The 16,367-nt window shown below is 39.5% G+C and overlaps 1 protein-coding gene across 1 annotated transcript in view; it reads right to left on the bottom strand.

Moving 5' to 3' along the window:
• The window catches only part of LOC101577922 (histone-lysine N-methyltransferase SMYD3), a 201,351-nt gene that overhangs the window by 131,296 nt on the left and 53,688 nt on the right, over positions 1–16,367 (bottom strand). The window contains exons 4-5 of the mRNA XM_023710374.1: positions 12,897–12,984; positions 5,608–5,782 (exon numbers count right to left, since the gene is read on the bottom strand). Coding sequence (XP_023566142.1) covers positions 5,608–5,782; positions 12,897–12,984 — 263 coding nt within the window. The remainder of the gene's footprint in view (positions 1–5,607; positions 5,783–12,896; positions 12,985–16,367) is intronic.

Genomic DNA, 16,367 nt, shown 5'->3' with positions numbered 1-16,367 from the left:
TCTTAGTCTTTTTTTAATTATTATTTTAGGGAGTGGTCTACAGGGTATTCAGGGTCTCACTACTAGATCAGACACTTAGTGATTCGCCTGTTTACAGCCTCCCAAGAGCTGATATTACAGGTGCGTACCACCCACCACTCCCAGTCTCAATTGCTGTCTCAGTGTGCCCCAGGGCGGGGCTGGCATAGCAGACCCAGGGATTGAACCCCTGGCCCCTGCACCTGCTTGCATGAGCTTTAATCCACTGAGCTATTTGGCCTGCCCTGCTTCAATCTTAAATGACAGTTTTCTGGATATAACATTTTAGCTTGTTACCCAGTGCAATGTTGTAAATCTGTAATCCCAGCTGTTTGGGAGACCAAGGAAGGAAGATTGCAAGCTTGAGGCCAGCCTGGGTAGTTTAGTGAGACATTGTCTCAAACAAAAACAAAAACAAAAAACAAAAAAACAATGAGGGGCTGGGGAGATAGCTCAGTAGAATAAGTGTTTGCCTGGCAAGCACAAGGGCCTGAGTTCAATCCCTAGTTCTGAAAGGGGGAAAAAAAAAAAAAAAGACAAAACAATGAAAAGGGTTGGGGATGTAGATCAGTGGCAGAGCATACCAGGGTTTGATCTCCAGTACTAGGGGGAAAAAAAAAGACCCAGCTTATTAGTTTAATGTTTTCAAGATAGTGTTCCATTGTTTTCTGGCTTCCATTCTTGCTGTTGAAGACATCTGTTGATATACTGATTCTTTGTAGGTAATACAATTTTTTTTAAAACTTTTTAAACTCTTCTTTTGAATTTGTGGATCTAAAGATTCATGTGATATCTAGATTTTATTTTACTTTTCATTTCCAGCTTGGGCTTAAGAGGGATATCTGGATATATTAATTTTTATTTATTTATTTATTTATTTATTTATTTATTTATTTATTTTTGGCAGTACTGGGGATTGAACTCAGGACCCTGTGCTTGCCAGGCAAGCGCTTATTCTAATGAGCTATCTTGCCAGCTACAACTCTCTTCTGTTGAGGGTTTTTCTCCTTTCCTAACATTCTTGTTCTTCTGCCTCTTTCTCAAGTACCTCACAAAAATTTCATTGCAAAAAAACAACAACAACAATTTCGTTGCTGTTGCCACAAAAATACTGTTCATGATTTTGTTTACACTTTCAGGTTCTTACATTAGGGATACAATATGATGCTTACACATGTGCGGGTCTGATTTATTTCACTTTAATAAGTATGGTCTCTAGTTGCATCCATTTATCTATGAAAGCCTTGAGTTTATCTTTCTTTATAGCTGAGTAATACTCCATTGTATGAAAATACCACATCTTTTTATCCATTCCTCAATACTGTGAAAGGGAAAGAAACTTCCCAAATGAAAGAGCAACTGGAACAAGAGAGGAAGGAGAAAAGAAAGAAGGGAAAAAAATACATATATATATACACACACAGGATAGCTGGGATAATTGTACTGCTAATTTCTACTGGTCTACTGAAAGGAATAGTTAATGCTTAAAATTTTTGGATCAATTTTGCATGCTTATATCTAGTAATCTGAACAAAATTTTTGAATCAATTTTGCATGTTTATATCTGGTAACCTGAACAGCTAATTTGAAGACAACAACATGTAATATATACACACACAATATTTAAATTGCAATGGAATACCCATCTCTGACAAGCTATAAGGGAATACAAATGAAGGACCATTTTGTATCTGTATATACAAAATAGGATAGATATAACAACTACTTTCTCTTAATTCTGTGAGAAGGAAGATTCATACTAATAGTGTTTGGACAGGAAATCATGTCTGCATCTTGTACTATGAGTAACTACTACAAAGACAACAATATGCAATGTATTAATTATTGTAACTGTCCTACTGACCTGTTTTGAAACTGTCTCATTGTTATTTGTTTCTCAATAAAATAAAAAAGCAAGCATTGTTAAATTCCTATCATCTTGATCAGTGAAATTCTGTACCATATTTAATTTTTTTATTACTTTTTAATTTTTTTTAAAAAAACACTATTAATGGATAACATCAATATGAACAAATCTCATCCCATATTTCAGGCTTTAATCAAGGAAAAGAAAGCCCCTGCATATTTTGAAATAAATTTAGAGCACGTGTGATAAAAATCAATGGCTATCATTTTTTCTTATACCCCCTTGAGGAAAGACTGACACTCTGGAGAATATCAGGCACAATTTGGGGGCAGATCCAAATTTAAAATGCACATGGCTTATGGTGTAGCTAGCAGACACATGGATTTAACCTATGGATTCAGCCCCAGCAGTTCACAAAGATACAGCCCATGACTGTGAAAGAGAGCACTGATTCTGAGAGCAACTTGCTTCCTTCACTTTTCAACAGAGACAGACACACATAGATATATGCTCCTGTTATTCTTTTTAAAAGATATATAATATTTCACCTCAAGAATATACCATAGTTTTTTATTTACACTAGCACAAATATATACACATATTCTCAGAAGATACAACCTAGTACTAAGATTAAGTCTTTTTTTGTATATTATTTTCAACTTGCTTTATAAAACATAAAAAAAATTAAATTGCATCATAAAAAACTAAGTAGAATCTATTGAGTAAAAATAAATGACAAAGTAAGAAAAAGGGAGCTGAGAGCAGCTTTAGATAAAAATGGAACACGCACCTTTTTTTTTTTTTGGTGGAACCGGGGATTGAACTCAGGACCTTGCGCTTGCCAGGGAAGTGCTTATTCCACTGAGCCATCTCCCTGGCCCCAAAAATTCATCTCTCCTTTTTTTTTCTTTTTGTCTGGTGGAACTGGGGATTGAACTCAGGCTCTTGCGCTTGCCAGGGAAGTGCTTATTCTACTGAGCCATCTCCCCAGCCCCGGAACACGCACCTTTGTCTTCTAAGGTCAACAGTTAAATTTTAGCTCAAGTCAGAAGTGACAAAATGCATTCTAGAGACCTGACCTCAATACAGACATTGCAAACAGTATATTAACATTGTAAAACTGTTGGGGTATACGGCAATCCAGTCAGTAACTCAGGCCAAGCTAACTGTCCATGTCCTTGGTGAAAGGACAGCAAAAAGACCACCTATATCAGCTGTTTCAGGGCGACTGTGTCGACCGCTGATAGCACTAGTGTGAATTCCCTCATACATATGTGAAGGATGAAGGCCACTGCCAGCTCCCATGTTCCTACCTGGTGTCCTAAGATTGTGATAGGACTTGTAGGGCCTCTGGCGGATTTGTATACAGTTACTGTCACTTCTATCTGAGAAAATGGAAAAGGAGCAAAATATGCCAGCACCTACTGCAGCCATTTCTCTTAATTTCATTGGATCTGGATTATTTAAAGTCTTTTCCTCTATAACAACTCTGACAGAAAGGTTTCAAATCCTACTCACTTGAAGTAGATCAGTGTAGCATACTACAGAAAAACTCCATAGCAAATCCTAGGAAAACAATGGAGGCTTGGAAATTTGTCACCTCATGTAAGCACACAATACACATTTATGGAGATGATGTGACCTGCCAAACATCATAGAAACACAACCAAATGTTTTCCGTTCATCAGGGAGCATATTCTGGATGACTTGGCCTTAAGAAAGGCCCTTTGGTCAGATTCAAAACTGTCAGTTAATTAAGGGGTGAGGGAGAGATGCCTCAGTAGGTGAGGAGAAAAGCACCTGAAGCATATAAAGAATGAACATTCTTGAAATCCTCGTGGCCTTCTTCATGGAAGTGCACACAGATTTAAAGTTTTAATGCTTCTTGAGTGGCCTAGTAGAGTGCCATGGATATTGAGAGGAAGGGGAGGTGGAGGAGGGATCAGAGCATGTGGTGGATGGCTGCTGAGACCCAGGGGAAGGAGGAGTTTCCCGGCCTGCAGCTCCCTGCTGGAATCCATCCAGTCATCCAGATCAGGCCCAGCTTCCAGAGTAGTAATGCCAACCTCCGCAACCTGCCTTTGCAACATCGTGGCTCTGAAAATGAGGCCTTATCTCTGCATATTCAATTCATATTTTCTGAGAACCCACACAATTCATCATACTGAACCAGATAGTTCACTGCTCATGGGAAAGTCTACAGTCTCTTCCCTCAAGGCACTCTTGTAAGTTTGATTAAAGATGACTCACAGTCTGGACTCCAAAGCTGCTCACCCACAAAGCAGTGAAAGAAACCACTTATGAAAGTCCAGAAACACCCGCAGGGTCACACTGCTGCCACTAGCTGGCTGATGGAGCTCTGCCATCCACCTGGCTGGTTGGGCTTTTGCCATCCTTGGGATCTTCTCTGTCTGCACCAAGCTCCTGGCCCGGCCTGGCTTGCTGATCAATTGCCTCATTTCTGGCATCCTACCTTTGTCTGCACTAATGTCCCAGGCCCTGGACTCACTTCTGTTGTCATGTGGATCCTGCTCACTTCCCCTCCCTGTTCTGTCTCATCTCTCTGCCCTGGTGAAGATTAGGAGCACCCTGTGCTCTGCTCCCATCCCTACCTTCACTTTCCTGCCTGTTGGCCCATATCACAGAGGTGCAGACCTGGCTTCTCCCTTACTTAGCCCCTTGCAGCTGATATTGTTTTCTTGGTGGGGATTTCAACATCCTCCTCAAATGGTGCTCTTGCTCTCCAGGGTTCCTTCTGAATCCCATGGACTTTTCAAGGCAGCGTCTTATCAGTGCTGTTTTTCTGTGCTAGAGACTGGGTGTTTGCAACCTTAGATTATAGTTCAGTGATAGCAAATCTTTTATCATTGAGCCTTCAATGATAACAAAGAGGTGTGACACACATTCTATAGGTTTGCTGCCACTGTTATAGTTCCTATGTCTTTGTATCCTCCCCCTGGGACTGATCTCAGTCTTGACTTCTATCTACACTTATGTTCTTAATCCATAGTAAATGGAGGCCTCACAACCATGGGTGTTGAATTGTCAACATCCACTTAAACATGCCTCCCCCAGAGTTCCTCCCAGTTACAAGAACCTCAGAGGAAGAACCCCACTCATCTGGAGGAGCTTCAGAAAGTCACTAAATAGTGAATCAATCATCAACAGTTGCTTCACTTGACTTAATGACCCTTTGAGTAAGGTAATCTCCCTGCTCCCCCACCTGGGTCACAAGGTAACTATGAAAGCAAATGATTCAGGCAAAGTGCTCTGGGAAGCACCAAGTTGGACAAATATACAGAAGGAACCATCACCTTGGTTAAACAGATGCAGGGCCCCATATTGGATACCTTTATCTGGGCCAGCAAAGACTTAAGAACACAGTGTTCTACCTCACTAGGTCTGAGCTGTTTTGTCTCTGACACCCTAAGGTCACCTCTGTCCCTGGCAGCCCACTATATTGTGATCATCTGCTCCACATGGAGACAGAGTCTAATCTCTGTGTCACTACAGCGCCTGACACCCCAAAGGAGTTTTACAAGTGACAAATGAATGCATATGTAAATGAACAAAGAAACAAATAAAACAAGGAACAAAACATTGATTGAGAAGCAGACAGGAACACCTGATATAAAATAGTAATCAGAAAGACTTTGCCATGTGTTCTTTACCCAGAGTGCAGACACTCTAGGGTACCCTTCAGCCCTCTCCCTGGGTCTCACCGGTAGGGCTCCATGGTCCGAATGCCATAGAACAGCGCCTCCTCCAGGAGGCCAAGGTTGATGCAGGCATCCATGGCACAGTCAAGCACCTTCAGCTGGTAGATGTTGATATCAGGAAGCCGTTCAGAGTTGCTGCTTATGATAGACTGGCACATGGCCAGAACCTGCTCCCACTCTGTTATTAACCTTAGTTAAGGATTCATTGTTTTCATCAGAGAAAAACATAAGTAAAATAAGATTCTTAAAAACGCTGATGAGCTCCCAGGCACAGGAGGGGAGGATGCATCCATTATTTTGCACAGATGAGCCACCTGAAAACACACTTGAGAAACAAAAACATGTAAGTGGCATCTCAGTGAAGTAAATTCTGTTTACACTAACAAACCGTCTTCTAACCAAGCTTGTGCTTTGGGAGATTAAATTTTTCCAAAGATACACTCTTTCTTCACTCTTGTACGCATTTTCTCTTTAAACCTAGTCATAAAGTGAATGAAGCGGTTCACTGAACTGCGTTGAAAATTTAGTTCCATTTCAAGTTATTTACTCTGTTGGCTTATGTTTAAAAACTGATCTGAAATTAAAGAAGCTTTAGTGAGATTCCTTTTGCAGAAGGTAGAGCATGTTTGCTTCTAGGTCACTTGAAACTTGGGCATACATGAAACTGAAAGCACACACATCCCATAGGCACTCACTAGGGGCAGCAATTTGAAGAAACTTGTTTCTGCTGGTTGTATATTTAACTTTTCAAATGATAAAGCAAAAGTGATCCAAATCTATACTTGACCAAATAAAAGTACCCTTATTTCACGCCCTTAAAGAAAATATTAAGAACAATATTTGCATATAAATTGCAAGCCAGGAGAAATGATACTTTAAAAAACATGAGAAGATCCAATGTTGCCTTCTTAGTGCTATGGACTTCCTCATTAACCATGAATCAATAATCAATCTCACAGAGCCTTTTTGTGACCTCACTTTATCTTTCTTTTTTAAGAGACAAGAGTTTTGTGATATTGGCCAGGTTGGTCTCCAAATCGTGGATTCAAATAATCATCTTTCCTCAGCCTTCAGAGTAGCTGGGATGACAGGAGAGTGTCACTGTGTCTGACTTGTAACCTTACTTTTTAGACTTCTTATGGTGGCAGGCAGAGGACTGAGAACCTGGTATGCTGAACGTGCCTATGTCACGGGGACAGCTGAGGGCTAAGATGCAGGACTTCAGGATCTCAGTTTTTGCCACACTGCTCCACATTGCACTTGGAGCCAGAAGGATGCTGGGTTGGGGCTGCCCACCCCACTCCAAGGAGCTTTATATTCATCTGCTTTCATATATTGGAATCTCAAGTGGGGGAAAGAGTCTGAAGATTCCAGATGCAGCAGAAATAGCCTTTGGTTGCAGATAAAACTGGATTCAAATCTTAGCTAGTTCTGTCATTAGTCAGATCCAAGGTTCTGAGAAAACAGTGGTTTGAGAAAAGCCAGAAATAAAAATGCCTAATGTCATGGAAACATTTAGTGGCACATACAAAGTACATGGTGCACAGACACCAGGGTCTTCCTCCTTCCTTTTGGTCTTGACCTGGAAGCAAGTGTAGATTTAAGGAAAAGAGGGGAGTGGGCTTGGTGGAAGCCGCATACCACTACCCCTTCACTCCCACATGACTCTATCTCTTCACAGCCCACGGCTACCCACTCCCTCTAACTTGTACCTCTCCACTGCGATCCTAGCATAGTGATTCCTGCCCTGAGCAGATAGATTGCTGTATACAACAATGCTCTCATAGCCCTTTCTCCAGCAAAATCTACCTTTCCCCTCAGAGTACTGCTTTCCAAAATGCTTCGAAAATTAGCAAGCCCAATCAGGATACTTGTGTGAGTAGGGCTAATAACTTCATGAGCCCTCAAGGGAAATATATTTCCCTTTCAGCAGGGACAGAACACGCCACCCGAAAGCATGGCTTTCTTGCTGATACTTCAAGCACCGGAGACCCCTATTGTTTTAGAATGAACCCTGGATATCAGGAGTTCACTCTAGTCCCTGAAAGGGTCCATTTATGGAAAAAAAAAAGGGTTAGTGATTTTCTTTTGCAGTCATCTGACACAGATGCTTACAGTTTACTCAATGTATCCTCCAGAAGCTGGAGGATGTGGTATCTTAGGCAGCCCACTGATTTTTCAACAGATTGCTGGGTTAACCTCTGTGGCTTTTCATTCCAAGATTAGATATCTGACCAACTGTCAGGAGGAATGGTTGTCTCTTCCACAATGCTATATATTTCTGTGGCAAGACTTGCACTTTATTTTAACATTGTGTTGTTTGACCTCTACTTGAGTCTACTCATTTTTATGTATTGCAACTCATTCTAAGAAGGTTTGAGATAATAAGACTTAGAAGTTGAAAGCAGATGAGATGCTCTGCAGCTATGCAGAGGAATACATCTACTATATCCCCACACAAGCCGTGAAGGACTTGGTGCCAATTTCCCTCCACAACATTGGCAGCCATCTCCTGGCACACAAGGCAAAACCTCTCCTGCAAAACACCCAAGTGAGAGAGAGAGAAAAAAGAATAATTTTAACTAAGAGGCTTTCCCCAAAGCTAATGCAGATGTATAGTTGCTCAAAGATTTAGTCCTTGGCATCTGTGTAGTATTCACTACAAGTCACTGTTCTGGGGAGGGGCACAGCTCTGGGCTAAAGCAGGCCTGGGAAGCCCACCTACAGAAGACAGATCCCTGTGGGCAAGAAAGATAACCTTTTTCCTGATTACTTTTGAGTAACTAGAAGAGGATTAGGTGAGAAAAGAAAAGAGAGCAAAGTCAATTCACTTGGAAATTAACCAACTTGTTCAGACTCAAAGACTGTCAGAACAAAAAGCTCTGATCCATATACTCATGTACACTCTTGCTTAAAATCATCCTGGGGCCCCTCCTACCTAAAATCCCTAATCTACACATGGCACTAGGCCTTGCCGTGTCCCATCCTTTAGGACTGACATCTGGCATTCTTCCTGCTGCATGGCATCTTGTGCTGTGTTGTTTGCACAGTTACTCCCTCTGTTGGATTCCCTTTTTCATTGATGGCCTCCTAATGAACACCTACTAATCCTCCCAGGCACAAATCAGCTATCACTTCTTCTCTGGAACCTCCTTTAATCTCCAAGAACTGAATGCTATTATCTTCGATGCTCCTAGAAATAAATATATATTTTGTCCATAATAGGTATTGTATTAGCTCTGCATCGCTATAATGAAATACCTGACACAGGAAATTTAAGAACTAAGGGAGGCATATTTTAGCCTTTGGTTCTGTAGGGTCAAGTCCAAAACTGCTCTGTTATCAAGGAGCTGATGGCAATGGCAGGAACACATGTCTGCATGAGCGCTCACACCTCAAGGCAGGAAGCAAAGAGACAATGAAAGAGGAGGATCACATAGTTTCCTTCTAGGTTATACTCCCCAGTGACCTAAGGACTTATGAGTCCCTACCTCTTAAAAGTCCAGAGTACCTCTTACTGCTGTCACACTAGAGACCAAGCTTTTACAAAAGGATCTTTAGATGCTACTTACCAAAAAAATAGCATGTGTTCATGTACAGTTTACTACTCCGCTCTGTAGGAAGAGTTGTGAAATGGGAGGCTGTGTCTTCTGATTTTTGCATGGGTAACAGGGTGGATTATGACCAACAAGGTACCTAGCAGTCAGTTATTGGTAAAACTTTGTACAGTTGAGACTGAACTATCACTGGATCATTCACAGACCCTCAATCTGTCACATGGGATCACAGAGAACAAGTTTCATGCTCTCAGTGTAATGGCCCTGTAAGCCCAGGAACATGGACCTCTTGCTTGCAGAACTTGCTGTTTCCCTGCTATTTTCCATCTCACCTACACATGGGCTCTCAAATTTCTCCTAAGCTCTGGTTCCTCTCCTGAAAACTTCTTTCAGTTTTGCTACATCCTTCTTAAGTGTGTCCTACCCCAAACTAAATGTAAGATTTCAGTTATGACCAGATCAATACTATCTTTTTTCTTAGTTTATATTCTGTATTACTCAGAATACATCCTAGGATCATAGTCATCATTTGGAGGATATATCACAGTCTTATACTTTATTAAATTTCGCTGTTTATTAAAGTTCTAAAATTCTTTCATATATTCTGTTGCTTAGCTTTCTGCATATTTATATGATTGGATGTTTGGACCCAAATAGTAGAATTTACATAAACTTTTATCAAATTTCATATCTTGAAGCTCAGACACAAAACTTTAAGGAATCTTTTGAACTCTGCTTCTATCATCCCAAATCTTCTATGCTTCCCATCTGCACATCTTCAGACATCTGATAAACCTATGTTCCATTTCGTTACTCAAGGTGTTACAGTTTAGAACTAAAATGTCCCTCAAAGTTTCTGCACTGCAGATAGTAATTTGTAATAGTAGTTTCATGCTTGGAGTGCCTGTCATTTTGGTCTTCTGAATATGGGCTGCTTGTCATGACATGCCAGTTGCTGCTATGATGTCTCTTGGGTAGGTGGTTGTTCAAGAAGAAGGGGGTAGTGAATGAAAGCAAGAGACAGGAAAAGGAATAATGTGGGACTGTCTTGCTTCAAGATTGTATATGGTGAGATTTTTGGACTTATGTGTAAACATAAGACGTATATAATCCTTTATGCCTATTTTTAAAATATATTCTAATTTTTAAATGTTTTTTTATCATATTCTGTAGGGACTTAAAGTTCAACATATCAATACTTGATGAAAAGTACCTGTTCCATATTATGCCTAAGATGTTTGATATGCAGACAGATAGTGAGGTTAAGCTTAACAGCCTAAGTTGTATGGTAATAACAATAAGCTTGTCTTCTGGATGGTTAACAACCTAAGTTTGCAGACCAAAATTAGAGAGAAAGGAGGACTGCAAGGAAAGCCAACATTTTGGCCCTAACTTTCTAAGGTCAGTTAAGACTCAGGACATATGAGAACTTGTACTGTAATGTCATGTAACTCAGCAGTGTCCCAAATTTTCTGATCAAGGAGATTATGGGGCCAAAGAGGAAAGTGATCAATGATGTAGAGTGTGCCTAAGGAGAGTCACATGGAGAGAAAACATTCTCTCAGGCTTTCACAGAGAGCACATTGGCCAAGCAATGGCCGTGATTTATCCACATGGCTGACACTGACAAAGGTTCTACAATCTGAGGTGCAGGATCTCAGGATAAATCCTGAGGGGATTTCACTGACCTTATTCAGACCCAAAAGCTACAACTCTTGTTGCATAGGTCCTGCTTTACCTTGGTCTTGGCCATCCAGCAGAAAAGTATAAAAACAAAATATAAGAAGTAAAGCCATGCTGTTATGTTGAGCTGTAGGGGACTCACGTCAACAATTTCTGACATTGCCAGTCAAGCGGAAGACCCAATACTATTATGGGCTACTGGACTCTTTTAGAATATTTTGCTGAGTTTACACACCGATAATATTCAAATAACGGAACTTAACAAAAAAAGGGTATACAGATGTGTGTCCATTTTGTATGTGTGTATTCAAAGTGGTTTGGATAGATATATAGTTACATTCTCTTAACGAATAGAATGATTCTTGTACAGCAATTAACCACTAGGAAGAATGTATGCAGTGTGTTAATTATTGAAACTGTCCTACCGATTTTTTTTGGCAACTGTCTCATTGCTATTTATCAATAAAATTAGGGGGAAAAAAAGGAAAAAGAAGGCTAAAGTCTAGGAAGCCATTCACATTTAAATGATGAAAAAAAAAAGTTTCAGAGATGGTTATTTGATCATGTGTGTGTGTGTGAATTCACTCATGAGTTTGCAGAAGAATTTGCTGTTCAGAGATGGAACTGCTGGGAGGTGGGTTGCTGGGCACAGGACCTATGTTCTCATTCCCAGATCCTGACTTCTCCTTTCCTGGCCATAATGATAGGAGCAGTTTTCCTCCACCAGGTCCTTCCACATGGCAATTCCTGCCTTGCACCTGGCCAAACACAGACTAAATCTACTCAAACTGTGAGCCAAGATAAACCTCTCCTCCTTCAAATTGTGGGTGTCAGGTATTCTGTTCTGAAGCTGGGGAAGCTGACATGATGTTGAATTAAAATTGATATTGGAACAAAGAAGACCAGAGTAACAGTGATCTAATCAGCATCATTCTTTCAGTACAACCATCTGACAGTTTAGTTAGACACCTGGTTCTGTTTGTATCTACTATAAATTTTTTACTTCTTCCTGTATATCCCTTTAGAGACTCTGATATAAATTTTACTTAAAAAAACACATGACTTTACGGATATATTTTCTTCTAGTGAATCTATATAGCATTCTGGTGATCACAGCTTTCTTTTCTATTTCTCAGTCAACAATTGCAGATTTTTTAGTAAGACTACTTAAAAAAAAGTCAATGAACTATAATTTCTTAATTTCTGAAATTGTATAATTCACCTTTAGAATTAGAAATATCTATCAAGCTACCTTTTCTGTCCTTTATAATGCTTTTAAAAACATTATTTGTTGTGTGGAAACCTGTTTTGCAAATTTTCTTTTTTCCTAATAATAATAAAGCAAAAACATCAGAGGACCTTTTTATAAACTTTTTTCACTCTTATCATTCTTTCCTGTGGTTTTCCTTTGTTACATTTTTGCCCAAGTAAAATTCTTCATTAGAAGTGATCTCCCCCTTAACCTCTACCTATCTAATCTTGTCCCTGATTTGGGGCACCTTTCATATAATGAAACAACATTGGCATTTCCCAGATGACTTCCATCATGTGCTCTCTTCATTTTCTCTGAACTTTGACCTACTACTCTCAAGAAAATTTATTATGCAGCAACTCCCAATTTATTATGCAGCAACTCCTGCTGCTGGTGTTGTAGTCATGCCTGATTCACTCTGAAGCTTCTAGGTGTGAGAGTTAATGATATTAAATTATAAAGATTCTAAACTCTTCTTCCCCAGAGAAGAAAGTGGTTATAAGAGTTAGGGAATCATATATATATATATATATATATATATATATATAATCTACTGCTACCTTTCCTACTCTTACTGGCCGTACTATCTAAAGGTGGTAAGGTATTCATGCTGATTTACTACAACCTTCCCCAGCCATTACTCAAATCCTTGGCTGGGCCCAGAGGTGTAGTTATGGCTATGGGACAGAATAAACCTTACAGAGAAATCAAATCTCACCTTTGGCTTCATTAACATCAAGCTTCAAACAATAAAGAAATAATCCCAAGAGTCCAACTCAATTTACAAGATGAAAGGATACTCCAGTTTGTCTTCAGTTCTTCAATTTTTTTCAGGGATTCTTGCACCCCTTTCCATACTTGCTCATCACCAGTTAGCATATCAGCATCCTGTTGAGGCCAAAATCAAAGGAAAGGAGGACAGACAACCTAATTAAAAACGGGCCAAAGGATTCATGTAGACATTCCACAAAAAAAGATATAAAAATAAGCACATGAAAAAATGCTTGACATTATAATAATCAGAAAAACACAAATCAAAACCACATTGAGGTAGAACTTCATATCCACTACATAGCTGTAATAAAAGACAGATAACAGGAAATATCTATGAGGATACAGAGAAACTGAAATGCTCAAATACTTCTGGTAGCAATGCAAAATTATATGTCCCTGGAAGGCAATCTTTTTAGTTCCTCAAAACAGAAAATATAGAGTTACCATGTTACCAATTAAAGTTACCATATTGACAATTCCACTCCTCCATACATAATCAAAGTAAGTGAAAACATGTTAAAAAATAATTATACACAAATACTCATAGTTCATTACAGCCAAAAGGTAGAAACACCTCAAATGTCCATCAACTAATGAATGGATAAATAAAATATTCATGCAGTGGAATATTATTCAATAATAAAATAAGTATCAAAAATATTACACTAAATGAAGAAGCCAATTTTAAAAAGACCACATGTTGTATGATTCCATTTCTATGAAATGTCTGTAAAAGGCAAATCTATGGAGACAGAAAGTAGATTAGTGGGTGCCTAAGATTAGGGTGAAGAGAGAGAATGGGCATGTGATTGCTAATGGGTAAAGATGCCCTCTTGGGATGATAACGCTCTAAACTGGCCTTCAGGCTGGCGCACTACCCTGTAAAGGGTCTTAAAAACACTATACTGTTCACTGTATTGACTGAACTCTGCCACACATGAATGATATATCAACACACCTATTCTTTTTAAAAGTAAGGAGGTTTCATAATGTCCATAATTATTTGTCAGGAGATCTTCAGATTAACATTTTAATAAAATATGGTATTATTCACCAAGCAAAGATAAAGGAAGATCGGTAAAACTGTATCATATGAATCGATTTTGATTTCTGCAACAACTAAAGACAACTCAAACATAAAACATAATACTTTAACAAAGGAAATCAAAATACACTTATGCGCTTTCTCCTGCTCTCCCATTTAGTAAGCAGGTCCTCTCTTCCCTGTTTGCTGCTATATCCACAACATCTAGCACTGTGCTAGATGGCAGGTGTTAAGTCAATGCCTGCTGAATGAATGAAAGCCACCAGCACAGCACTGGTGGCTTTACCTAAATTGTTCCACTCTGACTCCATATAGCTCTCTCATGTATGTATGATCATCCCTGTGCAGTAACACAGGCAGTAGTAAGTACAGTCCGTTGAGACAGGCCAAAAGAGCACACAGTGTTTAGAATATCGAAAAACAGAAATAAAACCAACAGAAGCAAAATCTGACTTTGACCTCCATGCAACAATTCTAAGCAGTGTAGAGGCAAAATATTCTTCTCTTCTAGGTCAGTGGTCAACTGCCACTCCCCTTTCTGATCTAGTACTAAACTCTGAAGTTAAAACTAGACTCAGAGATATTAAATGACTTGCCCACAAATCAGAAGTGTTTAGCCAAAGCTTAAACTAGGTTTTCTAAAAGTCTGTTCTTGTCATACACTATTGAACATCTCATAAACACTGTTATGACCACCTTAGCATGTTCAGCATGTCTAGTTTTGTACATCTGTGCTGTGCTGTCCGACATGGTAGGCACTAACTACATGTTGCAATTTATATTAAAATTAAATAAAATTAAAATGCAATTTATAAGACCACCCGGCTGCACTAGCCACGCTTCAAGAGTTCATAGCTATATGTGGCTATGGATACTACATGGGCCAGCACAGATGTGGTATTGTATTGCCTCTGCAGAAAGTTCTATTGGACAATACTGCTTTATAGAAACATATCAAAGGATAGGAAACATTCAACAGAAAATATTTAATAGACATGTGACTCTACAGGTGTCAGGAAAGAGAATTATCCTAGGAGTTAAATCATAGCCAGCATGGGGGAGATGGTAAAGGTGAGGGAGCACAGGTCTTTACATACTATTTGCAGCTCCCTGGAGATTCCTTGTGTATCTCTATGAGAAAAGAGTGAATTTTCAAGAACTACTGCCAGAAAAAGCCCCTGTGACTGGTGGGAAGACACAGGTTACTCAGGTGCGCCAGGAGAGGAAAGAAATGAAGTCACTGAGATCAGAAGAAAAGGCCCAAGAATAGGTGAGACAGTGAGTGTGCATATAAGATGTATGAGGCTGTGCGTGTATTGGAGAGCCTGGGAACCAAGGGTTGCTATGTATGTACTATGCACATGTGTAGTAAAGTGGTTTTGAAGTAGACATCATAAGTGCAGCCTACTTCTTGTAGGAAATTTTAAAACTAACTTCCTGTGCATAGGAAGGGGAGGACAATCAATGCCTCTCAGAAAGCAGACAGCAGTCTCATGCTAAAGTTCTGTTCTAAGTCCCTATTCATCCTAAACTTTCAGTTCAATCATATCATTCTCCTGCCTCAACAGTAACAGTCACTTATGATTTAATGTTCTCAGTTATATTTTATTACAGAAAGTTCAAACCTCAGGCTCTAAGAAAAGCATCTTAGTCTGTATGTTAGCAGATAGTGGATGTTGCCCACACACAAAGGCACCCACATCCTGATTCCCAGAACCTGTGAATATGTTAGGTTATACAGCAAAGGAGAATTAAGTTGCAGGCAGAATTAAGTTGCTAATCAACTGACCTTAAAATAAGGAACAATCCTGCACTATATATCAGCCTTTGAAAGTACAATGGGCGTGGGGGAGATAGCTCAGCAGCATAAGTGCTTGCTTTACAAGCATAATGCTCTGAGTTCGATTACTCAGCACCAATAGATAGATAGGTAGATAGATAGATAGATAGATACATAGATACATAGATAGATACATAGATAGATAAATGTAGAATAGGAGGCAGGCATGGTAGCATACTCCTGTAATCCCAATACTCTAGGAGGCTGAGGCAGGAAAATTGCAAGTTGAAGCCTGAGTGTTGAGTGAATTAGTGAGTGAAGCCCTGTTTCAAAACAAAAATGCTGGGGCTATACCTCAGTAAGAAAGCACTAGGTTCAATCCCCAGCTATCATAATGAGAGAGATGGAGATCAGAATGATGTGCTATGAGGACTCAGCCAGCCATGGTAGACTGTGAAGAAGGAGGGAGAAACAAAGATATATGGGAAGCCTCCAAAAAGTGAAAATGACAAGTTAAGATTCTCTCTGGGAGCTGTCAGAAAAGAGAACAGTCCTGTTGATGCCCTGATTCTAAACCAGCAAGACTTGTATCAGGCTTTTGACCCATATACATATAATATACATTTGTATTTCTTTCTTTCTTTCTTTCTTTCTTTCTTTCTTTCTTTCTTT

This window comes from Octodon degus, unplaced genomic scaffold (genome assembly GCF_000260255.1).
Source record: "Octodon degus isolate 3935 unplaced genomic scaffold, OctDeg1.0 scaffold00017, whole genome shotgun sequence".
Taxonomy (NCBI): Eukaryota; Metazoa; Chordata; class Mammalia; order Rodentia; family Octodontidae; genus Octodon; species Octodon degus.
The sequence above is the reverse complement of the archived record's forward strand: the minus strand, read 5'-3'. Positions and strand labels throughout refer to the sequence as shown.